Source organism: Sander vitreus, chromosome 11 (genome assembly GCF_031162955.1).
Source record: "Sander vitreus isolate 19-12246 chromosome 11, sanVit1, whole genome shotgun sequence".
NCBI lineage: Eukaryota > Metazoa > Chordata > Actinopteri > Perciformes > Percidae > Sander > Sander vitreus.
In genome coordinates, this window is record NC_135865.1 from 23,583,099 (window position 1) to 23,597,842 (window position 14,744).

The 14,744-nt window shown below is 40.6% G+C and overlaps 1 protein-coding gene across 5 annotated transcripts in view; it reads right to left on the minus strand.

Annotated features, from left to right (window-relative positions):
- The window catches only part of sema5ba (sema domain, seven thrombospondin repeats (type 1 and type 1-like), transmembrane domain (TM) and short cytoplasmic domain, (semaphorin) 5Ba), a 191,755-nt gene that overhangs the window by 107,081 nt on the left and 69,930 nt on the right, over positions 1–14,744 (minus strand). For all 5 annotated transcript variants that reach the window (XM_078262419.1, XM_078262418.1, XM_078262417.1 and 2 more), the window contains one exon: positions 7,450–7,680. In XM_078262419.1, the coding sequence (XP_078118545.1) occupies positions 7,450–7,633 (184 nt within the window). In that variant the 5' untranslated portion in view covers positions 7,634–7,680. Of the gene's footprint in view, positions 1–7,449; positions 7,681–14,744 lie in introns of those variants that run through there.

Here is a 14,744-nt window from a genome sequence, read left to right on the forward strand (position 1 = left end):
TTGGAAGACCTGGTAGAACATTGTGGCCATGACTGGAAGAAAAGTGCACCACTGCAGAAGCTCAGATGACCTTTAAAACTGTCCAAAATTGTGTATTTCAGTAAACTCACTTTTTTTTTTTCATCCTCAGTCTGACAGCAAATGTTCACATAATAATATCCGGCCCTAAATCATATATTTTATCATTAGCATTATAATAAGCTATCTAGTTGAGTTCTCCCCTCAAGCGTTGCACTGTTTAATGAGCTATGAATGACACATATTGTACTGAAGGTATCTGTCTATCATCATCTTCCTTCGGGGGAATACACAGGAACACAATGTCTTGCTAATGGGAAGAAGACTTGCTCAAAATAGGCAACGTTAAAAATGGTTATCTTCAGGGCAAGGTGGTCGATCCAAAATTGTTAACGAAACACATGGAGACTGGCTGCCATCTGGAAGATGATTCTGTGAATGAAGGATCACCTCCAGTGTCAATTAGCACATATACTGTATGATTGCACTCTGAATAAATTTAGCTCAATCGACAGCGATGCTCTCTCTTTCTGAGATACTACTCACACATGAAATGTAACAAAAATAACAATTGTGGCTAAATAATGGCACAGGAATGAATCCATTCTGCAATATACATACAATATCTATTTACTGTAAGCACATTTTTGTACAAATAAAGCTAAAGCAGCATTATAAATGCCACATTTCCCCACATGTTGTAGTGTTGTTTAGTACTGAAGGAGCAAAACTTTCCCTGCGGTGCCAGATCCTTTCACACCTCAGCCTTATCTGGCCAAAATCCTTTGAAATGTGTTTTGTTTGGTCTTCTTCATATCACTCTCCGTCCTTCTTTGCGCTTCGTCTCCACCCCGCATTGCCTGGCCCGTTCTTCACTATCTCTACTATTCTACCTTTCGATTTTCACTGTGGCTGCACTTGCAGAGGGTGATAGTTTGAGAGAATGCCTCAGTGGAGCACAACACTCCCTCTATCCCTCTGTCTTTTCAACCCCTCCACTGCTCCAGCCTTTCCTCTCCCCTCCCACTTGACTGAACTCCGATAGGAGGGGTCCGCGGGTTACGAGCAGAGCTGAGAAAGAGTCCGGGGAGACTGGGGACCGAGCAGCCACAGGAGGAATGGTGCTGGGGCCAGGAGGCAATTATCCCCTCAGTCAGCGACCGGTAAAGAATCTGTCTGCCACACAAAACTAACAGTGAACCAGCATTCAAAGCTGCTGACAATTTGTCAGAGTCCAATGCGTTGGTAGTGGTTGGTTGTGTTGTAAAACTGACAGAAATGTAAGCAATATTCTCAGAAAAAGAGTGTGACAGAGAGCACAAAGAAGGGGTGATAGCACAAGATTCTTACATGCCACTTGTTCAATTGCTGGCTTCATCTGTCAGACTAATAACCTCTTGGTTTTCAAACATGGGTATCTGTTGCCAAAATGTCAAGCAATAGCTTTATTCAAACATGACAGAACTGTTAGGGATAGTGCCTCAATGTTTACTCGCTATTTGGCACCTGGCGTGTAAGAGGGAGCAGTGGGGCTCCTGGAGAGGAGCTGTGAGTTAGAAAAATAATGATAGCAATGATGAATAGTGAGTTCTCTAACAGGCTGTATCAGTGATGGATTTTAAAAGTTATTTTGCAGGTAAATTGCCTTGTACGTGGCTTAATTAATGACCATCGTGAGGGCAATGATTCCATGATTTTTACTAGTCTAGCAACTCTGTAGATAAAGCTCTGAAGAAGGCACACAGCTGCAGATATGTTAGCTCATGGAATAAAGCCTAAACTGCATATGCATCATTCTAAAAAGGTTACTGCTTTCTTTAGTTATACTTGTTTTTTGCTCACATTCGGTTATTAACACTGTAAGGAGTTGGCATGAATTAAGTTGAAAATGTAGTGAGACTTATAATCTGATGATTGTTGGGGTTTTCTGTAGAATTATTCAACAAAAACACATTTTTATTGACTGACTTTAAAATCAGCTCATACTTTTAGTACTTAAGTTATTAAACTGATTCTATTTTTGTGCATGAGAAAGAATACATAACTAAATGTATTACAGTGAGTTTAGGAAGGCAGAACAACACGTATATTTTATGCCTTTCACTTCACTGCCAGGAAATGCAATAATTCATCCTCTATGGACATCTGCAATTCTGCCGGAGATATTATGCCTGAAAAGAGTAAGTCGTGCTGATTCCAGTAGTATTTGAAAGGAAAAGAGCACAATAAAGGGTTAAGATAACGGCATTACATTTAGGGAAGATTAAAGGTAATGTTACCAGGTCTGACCTAGCAAATTTGTGGCCTTGATTTTTGTGAAAAAGTCACTCTGGGAATGTAAAATAGCCAATGCATTTCCACAATGAGGCACAAGTCTGAAAGTGGCTTATCTAAGGAGACAACATGGACAGAAAAACAAAGAGAGCAATTTTCCTGCTGCCTTACTTTTCCGTTGAAGTGGCAATAAAGCCTCTAAACGTCTTCTATTCTATGATCGTCTTCGCTATCTCTCGGGCCAGCATCATACATCCTAACGTACCGTCAGAGAGTGAGAGGCTGGCACCAGCTGCATGCTAAACTTCGCTCCATTCAGATGCCTGATGGATGGCTGCAAACAAGCCACAGCTCTGATAGCACCACTCCAATCAGCCCATTGTATTTTATCATGAATGAGAAGGGAAACAGGGTGGCAAAGTAAAACTGAAAAGTAGGATCAGAAAATCATGGAGAATACTTTTTCTTTTAAGTGAACATTTATGTCTTACAGGGGCATCACTCTTGTGCTGCTCAAGAGCCCTACACATGGCGACACAACGGCTAAACGACAGCACCATTACCCAAACGATGAAAGAGATAGAAGGACTCGAACACAGTGTGCGATACATTTTTCTGCCTATTATAGGAGCATAAAAAGAGCAGGCTGAGAGAGAAAAGGTGATGGAGAGATGAAGAGAAAAGGGAAGGAGGAAGGCAGAAAGAGAATATAAGACAAGGAGCATGGAGAGGAGAAGGAATGAGAGGAGTGGAGATAAGATGGGTAGAGAGAATAGTTCAGGCAGGCAGGTCACCAGAGAGGGTATAAAAAGCAAATGGAAACGACAAGGTTTTCAAGGAATTAAACAGGAAATGAACAACAACGCTAGCGGTTTCTATTCTCCTTTGTCTCTCTTCAGAGTGATTTGAGCAGCGCAGATGACCCAGGCTGGAAAGCAATCTAATCCATCAGACAACTCCTCCTCTTCTCTGTGAAGGAGATAGTGGAACCCAAGCAAAAGGTCTTATTATCAACCATCACTTTCCTACACACACTCCCTTATGAAACATCTTGTTGCCTTGATGGATATTGCTGCACTGGGTGTGATGAAGGAGCAGAGTTTATCTATTTCTCTTACAAACCAGGCTGACCCCTTTACACACACTCCAAAACCAGTTCTCTGGGCCTCATAACATAATGCACAGCCGACTCCATAATTCCTCGAACAGACTCCATATCTAGATTCAGAATGTTCCACTTGCTGCCCTCATGCCACGCTCCTATCAGACCCGTAGTCTTATGCCGCGAGCCAGTATCATCTATCTACATCATGAGCTGGCAACTCGTACACTGTGTGCCTGTGGGTGGAGGTTACGTGATTCCAATGCTGTATTCCTGCATGGCATCTGTGGTGTGGTTGGCATAAAACACTGGCACATCTTCTGGAACAGCAGACATACAAACATATAGTACAGCGTAGGGCTGTGTATTGGCAAGAATCCGGTGATACGATACATATCACGATAAATGGGTCACGAGTCAATATATTGCAATATATTTCGATACTGTGCGTAAGGCGATATATTGGGATTGTTTTAAAGTATAATTTTAGAAAAACTAATATTTAAAAAAAAGACATCATGTTCATAAAAGTCATGTTTTAGTTTACTTTAGGTAAACAATTCAGTACACAGAAAATCAAACTGCCAGTTTGGGATTGTGGTTCACAGGTTCTTAGTGAGCTAATGTGTATATGCTAAAGTAGGCCAAAGTTCAGCCATAGCTACATTGTTAGCTTCTAGCAAAAAGTCAGGCACTGCTAGGCACTGTTAGGTAAGGACACTAGTGGTGTGTCTCACCACTAGTGTCACAATATTTTTTTTTTTTTAAAAACCCTAGTACAGCGTGCAGTGTGTGGGGTGTCTTCAAGCAGATTGGTAAAATTCTATGCTGTCAAAGTAAAGCGGCTGGAGAGGTTTGTGCTTGACATGGTGGATGTCTTCGTCTGATGACTGCTGTCAACTACAGTATTTACATCCCGTTACATCTTGAGGCAGTGTTTCTCTAATGTTTTGTAACAGTGTAGGTGAAAAATCGCACTCTTTATGCAAGATGATTTTCCAAAATCATGATTTGTCTTAGTATTAGACTTGTGATGGACATTTTAACACATTTAATAAAGTTTTTTTAAAACATAAATGAAGGTGAACTTTCAGTTGAAAACATCCATCCATCATGGTTTACAGTTTGAAGACTGACTGATAGTACAATCCGAAAATAAAAACTAAGATGTAATAAAGTTTTACTTCAAGAAAGTATTTTCAACACAGGCCTTGGAGAGATTCAGGATTAATCGTTTGTCCACGGACCTAAAACAGCTGGTGTACTAGTGATCAATGAATTTGTCCCAACACATGACAAATTCAGGTGGGTGTCCATGGAGCCAAAAGCGGAAATGCTTAAAGCCACAGGATGGAGCTGGGCTTTATGCTGATAGCATGCTCCAGTGGAGGTACCGACTCAGGGGCCAGAGAGACACTAACTGATCTCTTCACCCAGGATTAAATATCCCTGCATCACACACACACACACACACACACAGAGACACTTACTGCCGAAACAAAAACACCACTTACATAGGCAGTGAAACACACAAACACAAACAAAAACAATTACTTGTCATTATAGGACCATACAATTGTATACTTTGGTACACACACTGCATGCCCATTGTAAAAATCCTCTCAGCTGGCTCCCTGCTCTCCTTCAGGTGATTGAGGTGGCGCTTCAACAAGCTGCTATAAAACGCTCATCAATCACAGAGGCTAATCTCAGGTTCTCACTGACACTTTTATTGTGCAGGCCTTTTCTATAAGGCTGCCTCCACATAATGCCCTGCTCTGCCTGCTTAGACAGGCCTGCAGCTCCCTGCCATGAGGGCCATTCTCAAGTGGCACGCCTTTGAAGTAAAGCACCGGTGGAGCTCGGGCTAATCTGGACATCTGGAGGCCTGGTGGGTGAAGCAGGAGGCAAATACTCAGCATATATGTGACCTCAGCTCGGATTTGTAGGGATTGACAATAGCCAATAGCATTCACTAGTTCTATGGATAGAAAACCCAATACAAAGGAGGTTTCAGTTTTTAAGCTGAAAACTGCTATTACACAGAAGGTCCAGCAAAAGGACCACTTTCAGATTCATTAGCCAGAGTTCAGACCTACAACATGGCTGAGTTGACCATAGAGCACAGAGGGAGGCTTGGAAGGGAACAAACTGTAGTAAAAAAAAAAGGGAGGAGGAAATGTCTGCAATATTTCTAATCACAAGAAAAACCCTTCTAGCCACCTTTTCAATTTTTGTGTTTCTGTCCTCGATCCCCACCAGCTATTTTGTGGTGCTCCAATCTTAGTCACCACTTTTGGCAGAGGGAACACAAACAGCCCTATTCAAAAATAAACACAGCAATCTAGTGCGTGTTTACCTTTCATTCTGCCATATCTATCTGTGATTCGGTGCCCCAAACTGTTCTGTTCCATTTCACGCTGTGAAGAAGACCTTGTTTCTTGGCCCACTGTACAGATGAACGGGCTAGATAGTGAGTGTTGTTATTCTACACAATCAATTCTATCTTGTCCCCTCTTGCATTTTGTTGTTCTTTTTAGCTGCATGCCGAATGCCAAACTGAGTTTTATTGCAACTGGCACAGGTTTATGAAAACAGTTTATTTTGTTCCTGTGAAAAGTGGCATGTATATGTTTCTGTACATAACCATTTGCCTCAGTAGGGACAAATAAATGTATTTATTGACACACAGAAAACACACGTTCTGGTACACAGCGTCACATCCAACGGTTTTAAAATCTCTAAGGCATGTATAGACAAATAACTGTCCCCTTTAAGATACATGATAGCAATGATTTGCTGCATTAAAACCCATTCAAACCACAAAACATACACACATCACTTCATTACCTCTGAAGAGGTGATGAGAGAGATTTTTAACCACAACAGCAAGCAAAGTTTAAGATAGAGCCCATTCTCGCTTATCCTTACAATTGTATGTCACTCTGCAAGGTTGAATGTATTCTGTGGCTTATTTTTTAAATTAACTCCATAACTTCTGCTTCCACGTCAGTTACTGATCACCTAGATTTTAACTTCCAGAGAACATTGTGGCAACCCTCAGAAAATGAAGAGTAAAAAATGACATAACATTATTTATTATACGTTTATTTGATTCACAGCTGCTATATAGTGTTTTGACCTCGACAACCCACCTGCATTTTACCGCTTACTGTTGCGACTAGTTAACTTTCAAAAGCAGGCGACATCGCACCGCCACACATTAGTCTATGTGTGGGAAACACTGCTCATTGCACTTTAAGAAAACTGTGCGTGCACAACTACAGTAAGTAGGGTAGGTCGAAGTTGAAGCAGGAAGTCTGTCTATAAACTGTGAATAATGTTTAAAACAGAAAGTTTGGGTATTCATTTTACTGTTTGCCCATTTCTTCTCTTCCAAAGACATTACTTTTTTTCAGTGATGATCTCAGAGGGGGGAGCCCCACAGAAAATAAGACCCAAGTTGTAAATAAAAACGCAGAATTATTCTTTAACCATCTTCCATGCACTTCCATGCTTAACCGGGTTAAAATTTCCAGATTAGAAATCCAGTTCCTGTAATTGGTGTTAGGTATTACGGAAACCTGGTTAACTCGACTGGACAAGCCTCATTTCTCCGCCATGTGTACACAGATTTCTAACAGGCTTTTTACAGCACATGTACATGGCAGACAAAGGACTGCAATTACAGCAGTATGGGATAAAAGTCAACATCATTACTCAGAGCAGTGGATCCCTATATCCAAATAATTAAATGGTCAAAGTCTGACTAGAACTGAAACTAAAATAAAGAATAGCAGCTCCTTACAGTCTGAATACATTATTATGTGTTATGTGTTAAGAACTGTGCACGGTAATAAATCTAAAGATATTATTCAACAGTATAGAAGATAAGAGGGAAATCTTATTACTGGCAAGTTGTATGTACATGCAGGTTTTAAAGTACCATAACCTGCATTCTCCCAGTTAACAGTTGTCTTGTGTCCATGTAAACACACTAAGTATAGCATTATCAGATGTTTATATAAAACAAGTGGTTATAGGTGATGTCTGACCTTGGATGGAAACCTTTGGATGTTCTTTCTTCGTGCACTTTGGTTGGGTCAGCGGGTCAAACAACGACGGAGTCATCGGGTCAGCAGAGTTCTGTGCGAGGACAGTTGGGAGGAGGAGGAGGAGGAGGAGGAGGAAGAGGCCGGCCATAGACGAGGGGGTGGAGTCCTGCGAGGACGCTGTCATGGTGATGACCTCTCCTCTAACTGCCAAGGTGGGCCTCTGAGATATAGCTGAAGAAGAGAAGAGACGACTTTAGCACCTCAATGTAACATTTTTACACCTGGCTTCAAAGAAAAGAAGCTGTCTCTGAGTCACTTAAAAATCATTTCTTCTCTCCAACTTTCAATTCCTGTGGGCTTCCGGCTCGGAATCCAGCATAGAGGAACAGAAAAAGATGGAAAAAATAATGCAAAAAAAGGTAAAAACTGTTGGTAGAAAGGACATATCCGTGGGATGAAAGCATAGATGTTAGGTAACTAGAGGGTGGCTGGAAATACAAGATATAAAGCTGAGTAAACTAAAATAAAGAAAAAGAAAAAAAAGGGAGAGGAAGGTGTGAAGGACGAGAACACTCTTATAATTCAGCAGTGAGCCATCACAAAGAAAAAACTAACCTCTGAACTCGAGATAATTATTTCAAATGTGCAATTAAACTGAGGGAGTTAATTTAATGGGTGATTAAAATTAGAAAACTGAATGCAGTAGTGGACTGTTCAATGAGGCAGAAGCTTCCACAAGTCCGTGAAGCAGAAATTAACTCACTTAAAAATGTGTGGCTCTTAGAGATGTGCTGGGGGAAAAATTGTTGCACAACTATTAACTTACTGTACACTCAAAAGACATTTTTACTGCACTTGTGTGATGCATATCAAGACATGAATAATATGCAGTCATCCTCTGACTTCCATATTCAAGTATTATTTAAGCAGAGCCAGTCGGCAGACACACAAATGTTCCTACACAAAACACACATACAGACACTCTCATGCTTCCTGAGTAAATGTAATCTCATCCAGTCATAACATATGAGTCTACAGTGCTGAGCTGAAACCAGCAGTTCATCATCGCCCGCCCTGCGCTCCTTACGATGTTTGCTTAGCGAGGTGTAATAACATTTAAGTAGATTAAAAACTGAGAGCATCAACTTTCTGCAGCACTTTGGCTGGGTTACATCTCTCTGTAGCATTTTCCTCACTAATGCTTCAATCAATAACAAATTATTAGCTCGGTTGAATTGCAAATCAACCATCTTGCCCTGCAATCAATTATCCCTCTTACTACAGCTGGTAACTAATTAGGCAAATGCACAGAGTGCCCATGTTTGTCATTACAAAACAGTGGAGTCAACAGGCCCCTAGCTACTGCCAACAAACATACTGTTGATGAAACAGGTGGAAGTTCACCCTGAGATGAGGGAAACTCTGGGTTTTCTGTTTCAGAAAGAGAGGTAACTTCACCTCAGGCTCGTGAACCTAACCTGGTCAGGAGCAGGTTTTCTTCAAGAAACCTCCAGTTTCTCTCAGTCTCCTCCCTCTGACACAGCGCTCTTTCATTTCCTCATTCATTCATTCAGTCTGTTTCAGGCGCATTTTAGCGCAATTTGTTATCGGCATGAATACAAAATAATGATGTTGGTTCATTAACCATGTTAGGCAGACTATAAAACCTTTTATTTCTCAAAACATGGCATTTCCTTTTGTCGACGATCCCGTTGATGCAGAAGCTGCTTTACTTCGCAGGGTGTTATATGTCGGGAGATGATATTGAAACCCCGACATTTACATTTTTAGATTTAACTTCCTATTTGAGCGGTATCGTTTTTCTTCCCAGTCGATCAGTTATGTAGTAGGCTACATAACCTTATCCGTCCTCATATCACTAACGTCACCCATCTATGCTCTTACATCCCAGCAGATTATTTGTGTCGCATTACGTTTTTTTGCAAACGGCATTTGTCTTTACAACATTGGTGATGGGCATATTAAAGCCACTTTAGCAAAGCGCTGTCAGAAGAGTGTGACTCGATCGCTCCGCAAAGTGTTTTAAACGTTTTTTAAAAGGAGTTCCACAGTATTGCAGGTGAATGATGTAAACCCTTTGAAATAAAAGATTATGCATTATAACTATGTTACTGATGGTGCTGCAGCCTCAGAATGGGATTAGTAGGCTAGGCCTAGGACTTTTTCGTCCGCAGTGTTGCACCTAAATTAAATAGATTATAGGTTCAATACCATTTTACCAGTAATATTAGGCGATACTTATGATTAAATATGATATACACTATATTGGAATATACGCATTTCTTTTTAATCTCTCTTTTGTAGCAGCCGCTGTGTTGTTTTTCTTTCTAAACTCGCTGTATGTGCGCATGAGTATTTCCGCCGACCCGTTTGTTTGTGGTTGTTACCATGGTGAATCGTAGAATCATGGCTCCATTCATGCTGCCTTTTTATTGTGGTGGTGAACCTACACTGAGTTGATTGAACCAACTCATATCAGCTGTTCTGAAACCAAAAACTCAGAGTTTCCCATCTCAGGGTAAATCAACTCAGACGTCAGGGTTAGACTCAGAGTTTGTTAAACCTTCTACCTGAAATACCACCCATGTATGTACCATCTCAAGTCGAGACTCTCAAAGATGGACATCATTGTAACGTCTGTATGGTCTCATGCCTCTGACTCTACCCTTTCCTAGTTTTCATGCGTGTCCTGTTTTTTAGACCCAGTGGTTCTAAATCCGACACCTGGAAGACCTCCGCTACACTGTTCTGTTCAAGTACATTTAGTTATGAGGTTCTTTGAAAAATATGTGAGGTCTCTGATTCTCCACAGAGACTTAATTGTTGTTTTCTTAGTGTTCGATCCTTCCCAGTTACCTTTACCTGGGAGCTGATGACTGATCTTGTCTTCTGTTTGCAAACTGTTTACCAGCCCAATTTGCCTTTTAGCTCCGCCATTTGCTGCTTCTCTGCATTTGGGTTCTGTTACCAAAACCTTGGCAAGCTCATATTACAGGTGATCTCACATGCGACTCAAAAGTCAAGCTCGGTTTTCTCTGTCTACACTATGAAGCAAAACTAGAGTTTGTTTTATTTTTTTATTACTGATTTATAGAGGGTCAAAGGGGGAAAAAAGGTAGTGGACATGATCTCAGTGTGGTTTCCATCAGCTGAACTGAAACTACACTTAAATGCAGATGACAGGGAGTGATTTGTGTGGCTTGTAGTGCTGCTTGACATGAGTCCAGCATTTAACACTGTGGCTTTCAAATAATAAAAACACTTATGGTTTTTGAAGGTTGGTATGGTTCATTTACCAACCAACCAACCGAAAGGACATGACATGTTTTGAGAAAAAAACATTTTATAATCTGCCTAACAATAAGTTTTATTTATTAAGTTTTTATTCATGCAGATAACAAACTGCATTAAAATGCGCCTGATACAGACTGAATGAATGAATGAGGAAATGAGTGAGAAGAAACCTCAAGTTTCTCTCAGTCTCCTGAGAGAAACTGGAGGTTTCTTGAAGAAAACCTGCTCCCGACCAGGTTAGGTTCACAGGCTCAGCTACCATAGGAACTGACTCTGAGGTTAAGTTAGAAAACCCAGAGTTTCCCTCATCTCAGGGTTACCAAACTCAGAGTTTTCACTAAACCTGCTTTCTGAAACAGATCCCAGCTCACCAATCTGGCTTTCTGCCCCTGGTATGCGCATGCACCCTGTAATGTTTGTAAACAGGAAACCCGTGTATAAATTCTGAGCCAAGTGCTTGAATTTGCACTGTGAATGTTAAAAAAACCTTATAATTTTCATCCTTCATTTAGGCTTTTTTACTTATATTTGACTCTTGTATTCATTTTAAGTGACTTGCCAAAAGGCTCTTCAGTCTTTTTTTTCTTCTATTTAAATAGCACTGAACCAAAGTGTAGCAGAGCAACTTCTGCTGTTTAAAATGTTGCAGCAGTACTTTAATCAAAACAAAAAAATAAAGGGACGATTTGTTCTATATTTAAGCATCTCCCGATTGGCTCTCTGTTTCATGATGAATTTGAACACTTTACTAATGAGTTTTGAGGCAGTGCAGAGACTGGTGCCTGGTTATATTTCTAAACTCTTAGTTTCCTTATTAATCTAAAACATTCTGTTTGGGTACTTTTGCTAGATCAGTGCATTTATTCTTTAAAAGGTAAGGCATATTATCACATTGATGCAAAAAATACAGTATTGCCAAAAAGCAGTAACAAGAGATATCAGAAAGAGAGAAGCCACCTTGGTATAAATGGTATAGACAAGCCTTCCTTCAGCAGACTTTAAATGCTTTTTTTCTGACATTTTATATACCTGACAGTAAAGATTGACATGAAACATGAGGTGCAAGATGACATACGATTGCGGTTCCTGGGTGAAATCAAACGGAGAACATTATGCTTACAAGGTATGAATTTTCCCAACTAGGACGCCTCCATTTTTTTATTTCTATCATCGGCAGGAGTGGAGTTGGCAGGTGCTTAATTCACATTAAATCACTGAGTCCTGAAAGTCAAAGACTGACTCTACAAATCCTCTCATTAGTCTAAAAGCTGGACTGAGAGCAGCAGGCAGGGCATGAGATTGTGACAGATGACCGGGACTCTGCTGTACGTTCAGACTCCGGTGGATGAGTTATCTTGGCATGGACAAACACAGAGGGAACCGTACTGTCAGCAGCAGGATAAGGTTAGTGCGCGGATGTCAAAGAATTCTGCAGAAAAGGCATGTCATTCATTCAAGCAAACCAACATACGCGTGCGCACACACAGTCACAGCTCTGAAAACTGGCAAAATACAGCCATGGACAGCTGGTCACACACTCCATATTGGGTATGCCCACAGCGAGTGGAGTGGGCAGAACTGACACACACTGTGTGCCAACATCCACTCCTGAGTGTGTGTGCTTATACTAAGCATAGGTCTTCAAGGCCACTCTAAAGGCCTAGAGGCCTGATAGAGAGCACACACACACACACACACACACACACACACACACACACACACACACACACACACACACACACACACACACACACACACACACACACGGATTGGACTAACTGATGTTCTGATGATCTCTTTGTCAATAACCTTTGATCAGTGAGGAGAAAGACTTAGTGCCTTAAAGCTGTAAAAATGGTGTTTGCAAAGGAAATATGTTACTATCCTTTTAAATACCACAATGCAAAACTACTCCAAGCAAAAGTCCTGCAATCAGTAGTATTAGCTGAAAAACATACTTAGTATTGAAAGTATTCATTGTGAAAAATGTCCAGTCTCTGCACTGGTGGCTCTGACATGCACAGACGGGTGTGTGATGAGGGGCTTGGGTTTTTTTTCAACCTGCTGCTGGAGCAGTGTATGCCTTATTATTTTATATTTAGTGCGGTCTCCAAATTTGAGCTGAAATAAAAGAATGTAGTTTCAAACACTAACCTATCGTTGATAATATGTGTTTTTCTTCACTGGTTTTAAAATACAACTGAAATTGCTTTTTTGTGTTTGTGCTGGGCTGCAGCATACATATCAGTTCTGTCACAGTGTTCTCCTTTGAGATAAAATCAGAAATTAGAAGGGAGCTCTTTATATTTTATATATTTTTTGGTTGCATGATGGTGCCCACATCTTTGCAATAAATTGCAAGAATACCCTTAGTTCTCCAACTAAGTATTTGTTTCCAGGTATACGTGCAGTTTAGTGTCCCAAATTATTTTCCAAAAACTGAGTGTCCCAAAGCTACCATAAAGCTACCATCTGCGGGATTATGACTGAACGCCTCTAAGTCAGAATCCCTCCCAGACGTAGCGATACCCATGCGCCTAAGTGCTTCGATTGGTCTGGAGTAGCCCGGGCCCTCGGGTCCGGGTCAGCAGAGCCATTTGTGACTGGGTCGGGGTGCGGCCGGAAAAGCACTGTAGTGTTTATAAAACAAATTTTGAGGGATGGGGGTTAGGCAAGTAGGCCTATCATGATTTCTTTAGGCTACACTGTAAATTGTGGTATTGTGTGTGTATTAGTGCCGGGAAAACATTTGGCCTCATTTGCCACAATTGTTTCCGAAGAACGGTGTCGCCCTGCCATTTTTTCGCTTGTAAATAATGCACATTTGCAACAAAATGACTTAATAAATGACTTTTTGAGCGGCAAACTTGTCACGTGCACATTAATTACTATAAAACAAATATTAAACAGCACAGGTGGTTTAGCAGGTTCATAATTAAGGACATTGTATGGGGGAATTTGGGACACTAAACTGCACGTAGAATCTTCCATAGGGATTTGGGACACTAAACTGCACGTATACCTTGTTTCCATACACCCAATCTAATCCCTCCATTTTTAACTACATTAGCATAGTAGTCAATGTTCTATCATGCAGACAGCATGCTGCAACACAACACAAGAGACACTTACCCACATTAGCTTTCATGCTAAAGTCTCCTTCTTATTTAAGAGTCAAACATGAACACACTTCAGATCCTGCACCAGCTTGTTGAACGAGCCACCAAACAAACATTCACTGGGGAAAAGTGCATTGCTGACGTCAGTTTGCAGGCTGGATAGCTAATTAGGTAATTAGCTGTAGCACAGCATGTAAATGAAGCCTACCTGCACATGTCACTTCGGTCCATTTAAATGCTGCTGTTGTCCGTACGCTTCAATAGTACTGCTAACAACACGCTGTCTGCCTGTGACATATGTAGGCCTGGTGGGCTAATGAGACACCTACACGCCCCTCCAGCAGATAATGATGAAAAGGAGCATTTCTGATACTTCCATATAGACATTTTCCTTCTAATTGTATAACTAATACAGGTTGACATTTTTTCTGACTGGGACTTTAAGGCTTAATTAGGCTAAGCCTATATTTTTGGCTTGTTACATAAGAACATCATTCTCAGTCGAGTTTAAACATATACTTTGTATAATTGCATGCTTCTTCAACAGTTTCAGAAAATTATGCAACTTTTTAAAACAAAGAGAAAATGTCTTAATCCACTCAGTCAGCTAAAACAATGCTTTTTTGCACTTTATATATAATCTGCAATATAACTGTAGGACACATTTTGTATGCCAAACACATGGGATAATTAAACCTGTAATGAAGTACAATATTTGAGTACATGTACTCTGTCACCTCAGGCTGTGTACTCAGTACCTTAGAGTAGACACACAATTTGACCTAAATGTTTAAAAGCTAGAGGCAGTGTATTTCCTGTTAAGGTGTAATGCATTAATATCTCACCAGGATGCTTCAGCAT